This window comes from Phaethon aethereus (assembly GCF_964289735.1).
Source record: "Phaethon aethereus genome assembly, chromosome: 5".
Taxonomy (NCBI): Eukaryota; Metazoa; Chordata; class Aves; order Phaethontiformes; family Phaethontidae; genus Phaethon; species Phaethon aethereus.
Genome location: NC_138579.1, coordinates 58,289,221 through 58,301,895, shown reverse-complemented (window position 1 = coordinate 58,301,895; position 12,675 = coordinate 58,289,221). Strand labels below are relative to the sequence as shown.

Sequence of the window (12,675 nt, the reverse complement as noted above, 5' to 3'; positions counted from 1 at the left end):
GTCTTATGAACTGGGGTACCTTATGAACCAAAATGCTGAAGAAGCATCATTTTACTGATGCATGACCTACAATACATAATGTAAAAATGTTTATTAAAAAATCCCCAGTGAATTTATAGCCAGTTCAGGCAGATTTCTCTCTTAATTTTCCAGGCGATTACTTTTTGCTCAAAACGCCTGGCGTATTTGGCTACGAGTTGAAACTTAAAATACTGAGATGTCACCCTTCGCCTGCCATTCTCCTGCATAAATCCAGCCACCGGGACACCACAGCACCTCTCCGGGAGGCCGCGCCACAAAGGCACACAAGAACGCGAGAGGGTCCCAAGCCCCCGCAGGCCCATGGCCCCCCGCTAGCGCTGCTAGGGGCTCCCCTGAGGGAGCCACCAGGAAGACGCCGGCGGGGCCGTGAGGCCTCGGGCCTGCAGGCCCCGCCGGAGCGACGGCCCCGCCGGAGCGACGACCCCGCTACGGCCCCGCACTGCCCTGCTCCCCCCAACCCCGGCGAGGTCGCTCTTCCCCAGACGCCACGCTCCGTACCCCGTGGCGCGGCGGCCCGGTCCGGTCGAGTCGGGCCCGGTGCGGAGCTCTGCTCGCGGCGCAAACGCTCCGGCGATGGCTGACGTGGAGCCGCTCCTTCCCCGGGCCACATCGATGGTACGGCGGCCCTAGCGGGACACGCCTCTCGCCCGCACGGCAACGCGAAAGGGGCGGGGCCGCCGGCGGCGGCCCCGCCTCTTTCGCGTTGCCGCGCGGGCAGGGAAAGGCTGCGCGCCGGACCGCCACGAGGACGGGAGGAGGAGCAACAGGGGGGCGGGGCTTCTGCATCGTACGTCACAGCGCTGCGGCAGGGCGGGTTTTTCCCGCGCATACAGGAGGGCGGGCTCAGTCATCCTGCCTGCAAATTATTAAGGGGAGGGGGGAATACCCGAAATTGAAAAAAAAAAAAAATAGGAGTGAGGAAAAAGTGTAACTACCGAAAAAAGAAAAAAACCAAAACGTGGGAGAAATAAAATAAAGGGGGGGAGGGGACATGGACGGAAAAATAACAGGGAAAAATAACAATAGAATAGGAAAAAAGTAAAAGCAGCTTTGTCTAGTACTTAAACCCAAATACACAGCCCTGACATTATTATTTTGTTAATATTTTCTATGACCGAACTATTTAAATGGATTCAACACAGTATTTAAAGCCTGTTCAAAACAGCACCATGCTTTATTAATTAATAAATACAAGATGCAAGTTTTTAGTCTTTTTTTTTTTTAAACTACATTGAGCAGGATATCATGCCCCTATGCGAGTCCACTCCAAAAACTTGTTTCTTACCCTGTACAATGTATTCATGAGTGAGAATAATTATAATAGAATGATCCAACATGGAAAAAAGTAACTAGTTTTGCTTCAAATACAGCATCAGACCCACTTTGCACCCAGGACACACCGACTCACTGGGCGTCCCTGGCAGACGTCCCTACAGAAGCTGCTGTTAGTCTCTAATGTTTTGGCATGTGGCTCGAAGCTCAACAGGCACCAAGTATCCCCAGTCAGGTCGCGCAGAGCAAGCTGAAGGGACAAAACCCTGGCGAGCCCGTTTAGTCAGCAGCGACGCAGAGACTCCATAGCTTGGGGGACCTGTAATTGGACTTTTACGCGCTTCCCTCCTTACTTCAATTTATGCCATCAGCAAGCTAAAAGCCCTTCACTATCCCATGGCTGGCTGATGGCTCTAAAGAAATAAAGTGATTCATTTTGGTTCCAAACAAGCTGGAGTTTACTAAAGCAGAGAACTCTAAAAACCAAAACACAAGCTGGTTGGCAGTTTCACATTTACTCAGCCTGCAATGTTTCTGGTGAACACTCGTAACCAGAAATGTCTTTTCAAGTTGAGTTTGAGACAATGACAAGACAACATGGGGAAGCACGCTGCATCCTATTTGTTCCACAACTGTTTCGTAGGCATTTTAAAGTCCTCTCAGTTTAGTAGTTTCCAAGAGCACCACATTTATATACAGTAAGTAAATCCTCATGTTGACAAATGGTCAAATACATGATGGCACCTTGATATGACAGAAGTATTTCAATAGTTGTTTCTTCAGGTTAAAAAAAGAAAACCAAACCCAGAGCAGATTCCAAGAAAGTGATTTATTTCCACTTGTCCTTACAAGTTAAAGACAGTATGCTTTTCATTAAAAAACAGTATCATGTACTATTTAGAAAATGATTACACCTTTCTTGTCAAAGAAAAAACACCCAATTATGACCTCCTGTCTGCCTTTTCAGGGTAGGTGGGTTGGTTTCTTTCTTTTTTAAGAGTAATCCTCAGAATGTATCGGCAGAAAAAGTATATAGGTGAGGATAAAGTTACCAGCAAGTGGATAAATGTTCCTGTATAATTAGACATATGTTAACACAGAGGAACTCATCCACCGACTAGTGCTCCATTGGCTCCTCTGCTTTTTCTGCAGGTTCATCAGCAGGCGGAGCAGGCTTAAAAAGAGCAAAAATAAATATTTTAGGAAGGCAGAAGACAACGCTTGACAAATCAGCTTTATCCTGGTTTGAGCATCACAAGTGGTAAATGCAGCTCATGTCAGCAAACAGCTTACAAAGTAGTGTTACCCAAATTAAGCATGGAGCAGGACAGAGCTAGTAATTAGGAGACTAAGGATGCACCTTGCGACAGGCATGATAAACATATCTAGACACTTCTGTTGCAGAAAAGTGAAAACCAGTACTTGGTCAAAGATGAGGAAAGAAGATGACATTGGAACACCCTGCTGCCAATTCAGCAGAAATTGATTTAATAAGCATCTTAGTCTCCAGCTAAGATTATATGGTTTTCATAAAGTAACTTCAAATTTTAATAATCACATTCCAAAAACTCTACTATAGTAGTGGAAAGTTAAATGTTGTAAACATAAATGTGATGGGTCCTATATGACAAAATGCTGTCTTTCAACAAAGCCTGTTTATTTATATCTAAACCACACACCTTTCTCTGTGGTCTCTCCTCAAGACCTTCTAGGAATGGTGCTACGTCATCATCATCGTAGATAGTAAACTCCATGTCTTTGCCAACAATTCCAATGGAAACATTCTGTTAAGCAAAGTTTTGAAAGAAGTGAGAAGCATTTTTCTGCAAATAACTCTGTGGCTTTACACTTGTGAAACAGATGAAAGTTTCCTCCTGAAACAGAGAGTGTCATTGTGCTGTTTGCATCTACTTCAGGAAAAAAGTTTTGAGACTCCCTCTTCGGTAGATTTACTAGGAAAGGAAAGCGAGAAAGATTTACTCCCTAGAAAAGCTATCGTGTTTCAAAATCTTGTAAGTAAAGCCACTATTCAAGGCTTTTGATTTCTTTCAATTTTTTGTCTTCCTTTTAATAACAAATACCTGATTTTTCAAAATGACTTATTTTAATCTTATGTTGCATTTTCGTTATTTTAAGAGTTCTAAAAAACAAGTTGGGCTAAGAATAAAAAAAAAAATTAAACATCGAAATGGGCAGATCAGCAACAACCACACCACCAACTAATGGATACCCTTAGAATTTTCTTGTTCAATAGTTCCTCAATTCATTGTCAGAAGTTCCTGCAACTTTTTGATGCTGAATACTCAATCAACTGTTTGTGCATTACCTTCCCTCACCTCCCCGGTGAATTACTGACTGTGCTTACAACGCAAAGTTGTGATTCTAATTGTATGTAGCGTATCTTAAACATTGATCAAAGTTTAAAATAGAATGAAGCAGCCAGGGGAACAATGTGTTATTTAGAGAAAGGATCATTTCTGTTAAGAAAATTAAATCCGAGATGGTTAAGGAGACTGTAAGATAAACTGGTGATGTGAAACAAAGATGATATTATCTACCAGTATTCAGCTTCCAAATTTCAATACCAGTCATACTTTACATGAATTTTGTCACAGTAATTTCTAGTATTTACCTTGGTGGTCAGATCCTGTTCAGCAGGAAGAGTCTCTCTCAGGGCACGCAGTCCATGTTTAACTAGCTCGTTTAGATTACCTTAAAAAGAAATTAGAACATTTACAAATTACATGGTATTATCTCTAGACACTCATTTCCCCTTCTTCCCATTCCTAGTTGACAACTAGAAAATCAGTTTGGCTAACTTGACTTCCAGAGCTACTCTCCTTTCTGGTACCGAACACAGAGATGGTTATAGAAGCGTACCTTGAGAAACCAGCCCCTCCCTACATTTGAGGTCGAATGCATCTGGTTTTGGCACCTGCCTTGTCTCCAGTCCAGTGATAATCAAGCTTTCTTTTTTTCCCCCAAGTAGCTATCCAATAGCCTCCTCATCACCATTTCATACAACAATAAATTTGCCATTTTAAATACACCACCTAAACACTTGCCCTGACATACTATCCCTGCTCTGATATAGAAAGAACTGTACTTTCCCTGGGCTAAACAGGGCAGAGGCTTTTTACTTTTTTCTCTGCTTTTCTGAGCACAAGTCCTCTTTTCATAAGACAGAATAAGCATCCAGATGTTAAGACACTAAAATTTGTAACATTTTCTCTACCATTTTGTCTTTGTGCAGATTTACACTTAGGCCAAACCTTGCTCTCCAAATTTATCTTCCTATCTTACTAAATGCGAAAGAACAGAGCACTAGCAGAAAACAAGCTGCATGATTGATGAATACCATTAGAAAGAAAGGGTTTCATTACTCACAGTCAGTAAATTCAGTCATGTGTCTCTCCAAATAAGTTCGCGCTGACTGTGAACGAGCACCAATGGACATTGCTTTGCAGTCAAAATAGTTGGCAGAGGGACAAGTCTGGAAGATGTGAGGACCCATATCCTACAAAGAGAGGAAAAAAACTCCACAGAATGTAAAACAAATGTATAAATTCATACCAAGTCTGCTGCTGGAACACATTATATTTTCTAAAACATTTTTTTTTTGGTGGTATATCGCATAGCTTATTGTATGCACATAAATATATTTTATAATACTTATCATATCACTCTTCTTATATGATTCCTTCAAAGCTACTAAAAAAAAAAAAAGCAATAATCTACAGGGGAAAAAAAAAATCTTCCTTTTCACTTTATTCATTAAAATGCAGTTTCTATGTGGGCAGGATAGCTGGCACCAAAAAAGTTTCCTTCTCTGTTCCATAACCTGTAATGTGCTTACATATGCTTCCTACTTCACAGCTTCCAGTAGATATTTTACACACATTCCGTCTTACTTCACGAAAGTAAAAACCTGCTGCAGACTTAATCATGCCATGCAGAATTTCAGGCAAGACAACAGTTTCCTTCAACCTGTCAAAAATCCTGAGGGCAGAGATTCTGTCTGTGCTGCATTAAGCAAACTGGTGTTGCTAAACAAGTAAGAGAGGCCAGTGATGATTTCCACATAAATTTTTTATAAAATGTATTTAAAATAATAGTTTGTAAAGCTCCATAATCAATAGTAATTACTGTCATTATGGGATCACAAACAAATCTTATTTTTGCAGTATCTCATTTTGCACCTTGAAATAATTATTTTTCATTTTTGCAAATGTACACCTCAAAAGTGTAGGTAGGATTAGCTATTAATTAACATTTTTAAAAGTTATGTTTTAGGGTAAGATACAGAAAATTATTTCCTTATTCAGAGAATTTTGATGAGTCTACCTCTTCCATCTTCCCCTCTTAACATGTATTAGTCGTATAAAATTGCATTAAGCACATTTTCTTTTAGATCAATAGTAACAGCTTACTTACATCATAACCTGCAATGAGCAGTCCTACACCATACGGTCTTCTGCCATAACGCTGTGTTGGTATCTGGGTTTCTTAAGCAAGCTAAGAAAATAATCTCAAAATAACACGTTAATTACCCAAAACATTTTCCTAAGCCAAGCAGAGATGCACCAAAATTGTTTTATAGTCTTTGCACAGCTTTTTGCGGGAATGAAGACTATGTCCAAAAGAAACTGATCTCGTGACTTATTTGGACTATCAACTACTTTTTCACCGAAAGAAGATCTAACAATTAGCTTTCCCGAAATAACTGGGTGGTGCACACAACCAAGTACTAGAAACAGTTCACCTAATGCTGCACAGCCTCATTTAATTTCTTATCCCTTTGGACTTTTTCTGATAACAGAACACAAGGCCTCTGCTGTGTTCCATGCAGGGACAGAAGTTGCCACAGGAAAAACAAAACAAAACAAAACAAACGAGTGAGCAGCTGCAATCCAGTAAACGATCGTATTTTGAACAGTTCAGTCATCTTTCCACCCCCACCTCCAAGGGCATGGGGCTGTGTAACAGACAGTGCTATGTTACATGTTGCACAGTGCTTTATTGCTTCTCTGCCAGTTCAGTGCATACCATAGGATATTCTCTGACAGAATACACAAGCAGTGTCAATAAAGACTAATTGTATGAAGAAAAATTAACTTTGAATTAACTTTTTCAATTTGATATGACTATATATCAAATATTGTGATATATGAAAATCATTTTATGAACAAGTATGAAACAGTAAAAAGCTATGAAAGTGTTACAAGTGTAAAAAAAAAAAAAGGATACTGCTTCCAATTAGTGACACTAGGCGAGAAACTGGAAGAGGTCTATCAAACACAAATCTAGAATCCAGACACTCCTGACGCATGAAATTACTAGGAAGAAAGGGGGGAAAAAAAAAAAAATATCAAACCAATGCACAGATGAAAGTCACAATGAGGTTTTGTCTCAATACTTGTCTGTTAAGTTAAGCATTTTTTTGTTTCAGCTCTGCTTGTTGAGAAAAACAGTCAAAGGCATTATGTAATTTCATTTCACCATGACCTATAATTGTTATTTAGAAAGTTGACCACAGGTTTGAAAGAGTATTGTAGTATTTCAGCCATGTAAATGCAAAGAAGGTGGAAGTTCACGCAGGCAACAGACAGATCATCTGTCTCAGTTAAACGGTAACATCTCTTTGTAACATTACAGCAATTAAAATTTGTTTTAGAAATTCTTCCTATGCCCTCTTTGTCCTTTCCCATCAAACTGAGGAACACTCCTTCTGTGTACATTTACCTCATCTGATGAAACTATGTGGCCAGTAGGTAAAGAGCAACCCCCTCTGAAGCTGACACATACAGCAATGTATGTTTTTAATAACTTTCTTAAACGTGTGTACACAGAAACAGCTGCTAGAAGGAAAGAAGTGAAGCACTTTCTCAGACTGCTTGGAAACCCCATCACACTGAAGAAACCAGACAGGACTGTCTTACGAGTAACAAAACCAAAGAGCAAAATTCTGGGCCAAGCAAGTGAGATTTCTGCCAGCTAGTTAAAAATCTGCCAGAATTTCATCCTGAGGTCTTTGGCACAGTACAACAAAGCAGTAACTTAAGACTAACCCTTAGCTAACCATAAAATTTCATTCGCAATAGTCTACAAATGAACTTTCACTCATTATTGCAGAACTGTGTAAGTCAACAACTAAAATACTCACCACAAGAGTCTTGCATCAGCAGTAAGTCCAGCAATTGAGATACCAATATGGTTGTCAACGTACAGGATTTTTTTCTGATGAGCTGCCAGCTCAGACTGTGCTCTCTATGCATAAAAGGAAAAAGCTATGTGGCAGACTGAACAGTTTGCCAAGCATTGTGGAGAAATCTGCTAACATTTATAGCAAGAACTGAATATGATCATGAAACAACAAAAAAAAAAATTATAAACTTGTAATAGAAGACAAGAAAAACCTAACTCCACTTCGGTAGGAGACTGCTAGAAATAAAGAATGAACAGACACTCACTCAAGCTTTGGAAAAAGAAATTAATAGTTTTACGATTTAATAACTACTGAAAAAAGAAAAAAAGAGGAATACTTATCTTTTAAAAGGAAAAAAATCTTTCATTCATTTCCTTCACTATTTTGTGAAAATCTGCTTTGCATAGGTACTGAAAATATTTCCTCCACTCAAGCAACAGGAGACTGGGATTGCATTTACATTACACATGAAAGTTGAGACCACGCAAAACTGATTTGACAAACCAAAACTTTTCTACTAACATTATTTTCTCAAGAACACAGTTTGAAGTTACCTTTAAAGCAACAAGAACAGCATGCATTTTCGATTTCAGCCCCACAGTAGCTGAGCCTTGTTTCACAGCTTCCATGGCATATTCTATTTGATGAATTCGGCCCTACAGAATAAAATCAAAGGTAGTAATTCTCAAATGAATCCTCTGTATCAATTTTCAATGGTTCTTGATTTTCAGACCTTTGATTCCCCCATCCCAGCAGGTACACTGACTGCATAACACAGTTTAAACCTACAGCCATCGATACCATATTGATACCAATAGACTTCCTCAATTCTGCAAATGCCCCACCATTAACCCACGTAAACCAGTCCATCTCTGAGCCACTCACTACTGTATACAGAGAAAGAGGAAAACTAAAAAGAAAGGGTGAATAATCTTGACATTATTAGAATCGCAGGCCTTTTGTCACTGTCTTCAGAGGAATCAGTATTTCACCCAATGTGATTCAAAGACAGAACTTCCAGCTGAAGTTGGATGCTTAACTTTTAATCGAGTTTCCTGAAGAAATGAGTCTTAGGCAATTGTTGTGTCTCACCATCCATTCCCTAATAACTTCTGAACAAGTTATTAGTCAACTGCAGTAAAGTCTGAAAGAGGAGTAGAGGTCTCAAAGACAATTAAGTCCCCACAAGTTCTGCAAAGGCAGCCAGGAACTTTGCAGGGAAATAAGACAATATCCTTTTAATGCAACCACAGAGGGCAAAGTAGCTAATTTTCTGCACTGTAGTTGGCCAGCCTATGTCAAATAGTCAGCACGTTCACTGCTACTGTGCAAGTCCTGGAATTACTAACTGCGGCACACAGCAGCATCCTACCAGTTGTGATGGAGTGGCATGTAGCAGCTGTTATAGTGAAACATACTGGGGATAATCTACAGGAAATCACCTTCTGTTAGGTTGTGCAGGGTTTTTTTTTGGTAAAAGGTTTTTTATTTGATTTATCTAGAGAAATATAAAGCCCACTAGATGCTTAAAATACCCTAATGTTCCATTTCAGTCACTACGTTGCAAATGGAATTTCAATAACATAAGATATTTCCTGCCCAAGTGCAGTGTGCAATCACTGCGACCTGTCCAACATGTATTTATCAACTTTCATGAACGACTTGAAAGGCTGTAAAGTGTGAAACCCCTTCTAGCCTTTAATCTCGTACCTCCTTTTCTTTACAACAATATTTGGAAACACCCTGCATTAAAATATGATTATTCTTTGCTCCTGTATTAACAATTCCAGTATCATATCACTGCTTCACCTACAGGAACGTATGCAGCAGTAATTGCAGCAGAGTAGCAATTTTAAAAGTCTTTTCTAAAAAAGACATCAACACTATTCATACTTTCAAGGCAATTTATGAAAAAAAAAAGAAATTAGTGTTGTTAATGACTTCATGATATCTAGTAAAAGTCTCAAGAGAATGTTATAGTTTTAAAAGTAATTTTTAAAGTAACAAACAGATTAAAAAATTTAAAATTAAAGTTCCTGATACAGAATCTGCCAGAGAAACACAGTCACTAAGGAGGATGAAAACGGTTCAAAGCCATCTACAGCTATCATGGTATTGACTAAAGAACATTCAAATATTCAAGGCTGTCTTCATATAGGATGAAAAGTATGAACGTGCTTTGTTACAATATATGTTGGAAATGTATCTTTCAAACAATACTACTACATGATGAAGATTTTCAGTAGCAATATAAACCCACAAACTAACGATATATTAACTTTATACTAATACAATTTGCTACTTGCACTTAAAATAAATATTTAGTTTTGCTAAATCGAGAAACAAGTCACTTTAAGACTCAAATGTAAGTATCCTATCTTAAAATGTACACACCAAGAGAAGAGGCAATATTAAACACTGGAACTGCCACTTGCTTTTAAAATTCTAGAATTTTAATTTTGAAGTCAACAAAACCTGTATAATTTTTAGAAGAATATGCAATGTGAAACTGATCCAGAGGTAATAAAATTTCAAATTCAAGTGCAAATCTCAGTATATCCTTAAGTACAGACATAGCATGAAGCCTCCCTAACATTCCGCAACATGGGAAACTGGGGACACGCAGCTGCACAGACTTCATCATTGAAGCACAATGTAAACTGCATTAGAAAATTATATGGCATCTAATCACTTACATGTTCTAGCTCTCAGTGTTATAATTATAAGCTTTATACATGGAATTTATTCAACAGGGATGTATGTGACCATTTCAATTTAGAAAATTAAGATCTGTGCATTCATACTACAAAAATCAGTATCTCAGATTCCATGCTTCATATTACCATAGGGGTACAGTCATTCAAACAGGGACCCACAAGGCAGTAAAAATTGTCTGCACAAAGAGAAACAGGTGCTGTTATGCAATACTTGAAGTTAACATATTCTCACGTAAGTAATAAATACTAAGTTTTAATAATTTTATTTTGTTCTGAATAATTCGAATACAGCAAAGCTCTTAATTAAAAAAAAAAGTTCTTCCCCATTGTAAACTAAATAGTTCCTTTCCAACATTAGCTAGTGAATGAAAGAATGACCTAGCAGTGGCTTGATCTTTGGGAAATTTAAGCTCAGTTTCATGCTTTTATACCTTACTTACCAACTTTTTATTACAGGTCTGTGAGTTGATCGTAGAGTTGCAGAATGGTTTGGGTCAGAAGGGACCTTTAAGATCATCTAGCCCAACCCCCAGCAATAATAGCACCTATTTGGTATCTCACAGGTACATTCAGAGAATGACTGCCTTACCCACTTTGAGGTAACAGGCCCCACCTAAGCATCTTCAGGGTTATAAACCAAAAGCTGAGAGATGTGTTAGTGGTTTTCTAGAAACCTACCGCCTACAAAACAAGCAGGGAGTGGACTGCAGTAAGCGTTAGGCACCCGAATACAACCTACGCTATTGCGATACCACTGCTTCAAAAGTGAAGAAAAAATAAAACACAAGTAAAAAGCCAGTTAGCAAGCTGAGGAACGTTTTACCTGAGGGCTCCAAACTGTGACATCATTGTCGTACTGGTTGCGAAACTAGAAGGAACAACACACAATATATACACACATCAGTACAGGTAAGCAGTGGGCAGAGAGAGCATTCCCGAGTGAAGTTCTGCTCGTTTCCTTCACAGAGCTTTTCACGCCAAGTACTTGCTCCCAGGCCTGCTCCTCCCGCAGGGCCCCGTTCTCCGGTCCAGCTGCTGTTCGGGCCGGCGCAGGGGCAGACGCTCACCGGGGAAGCACAACCTCGGCGCCGCAGAGCAGCGGGCCCGCCGCCTCAGCCCCCGGTGCTCGGGGGGAAGGGGTAGGAGCAGGAGGGCGAGAGGCCGGTGCGCGGGCCCGGGGGGCGGCTCAGCCCGCGGGAAGGGCTCCCGAGCCCCGCCGGGCGCGCGGACACCACTCCGCCCGCTCTGCGCACCAGCCGTGGGCCACTTCTCTGCAGCGTCACGCCGGGCTCGGCCGAAGGGGTCGCGCCCCACTGCCGCCACTGCGCCCCGCTCCCTCCCCGGAACGCCCCTGCCCCGCCGGCGAGGGAGCGCGGCCGTCCCCCTCCCCGGCCAGCCCCGGGGCCTGGCAGGGAGGCCCAGGCCCGACCCCGGCCCCGGCCCCGCATGGCCCAGGAACTGCTTACTCACGGCTCCGCTCCCTTCCTCTCGCCCACTCCTTCCTCCCTTCTCCCCGCCCCGCCCCCGCCGCGTTCGCTCCGCAAGCCGAGCAGGGGACGCTGGGGTACATGGCCCCTGCCCCGGCCGCGGTCCAGCCCGACCGCCTCTCACCATCCTCCTTCCCCCGACAGCGGCGCGGGCTCCGAAGCACCAAGATGGGACCGCTCCGGCAGCGATCGCTCTGGACTGGAAGAGGCCAGGCAGCGCTAGTCGCACCTCCAGTCATCGATCCAGCGCACGGCGGCTCGCCCCGCCCCTGAAACGGAGCGAGGCAGTGCGGGGCCCACCCCGCTAGCGCATGCGCGGTCCCTCAGGCAGGGTTGGGCAGCCGTTGGTGTTAACGGTCGGTCGCCACCACAGCGCGCCGCCCGCAGCGGGAAGCCTGCCTGCCGCCAGCGGCCGCTGCCGGGCCTCGCAGCCGCCGGGGGGGAGCCGGCGTGCCGGGTTTCCCCTGGCACCCTGAGGCGCTGCGGACGGGAACCTGTTCCTGGCCCGTTATCTGGCGCCGTCACCCCTCAATTCACAAAACCTTGGCAGCTTCTCTGTGCCAAAGGTCCCGAACGGCCGCCTCCTGCCTGCTTTGCCTGTGGTTTTCTTCCTGTTCGGTATTTCTTTTACTCAAAACGACGCAGCACGTCTCTTCACATACCTGTGCGCGATACAAAAATTGCATTACTTGAGGAAAACTTGGACTCTGGAGTTGGAAATTCATTTATTTTTCTTACTAAACCTCAACGTTAGCCGTTCTACTCGTTTTGAAAAAGCGGTAGCAATTTTAAAACTGCTGAAGATAAAAGGCACTGATGTAAAATAGGATGCATGTGCTACTAAGTGCCTTTTCTTCGTACTTTGAGAAAACTCCATTCTTAATATTTTCACAGGCTATGAAGAGAGCATGGGAACACACAATTGCTGCAGCCATTGTTATGAATATGTTTT

The 12,675-nt window shown here is 42.1% G+C and overlaps 1 protein-coding gene across 1 annotated transcript; it reads right to left on the bottom strand.

Annotated features, from left to right (window-relative positions):
* Positions 1-2,431: 2,431 nt before the first annotated feature.
* Positions 2,432-11,684, bottom strand: PSMA1 (proteasome 20S subunit alpha 1; the record flags this gene model as incomplete). Its single annotated transcript, XM_082000186.1, has 10 exons — positions 2,432-2,488; positions 2,994-3,098; positions 3,947-4,026; positions 4,702-4,831; positions 5,749-5,819; positions 6,562-6,650; positions 7,478-7,581; positions 8,074-8,175; positions 11,060-11,104; positions 11,490-11,684. 10 exons carry the CDS (start codon positions 11,682-11,684, stop codon positions 2,432-2,434), a joined length of 978 nt encoding a protein of 325 aa, XP_081856312.1.
* Between the last annotated feature and the right edge of the window lie 991 nt (positions 11,685-12,675).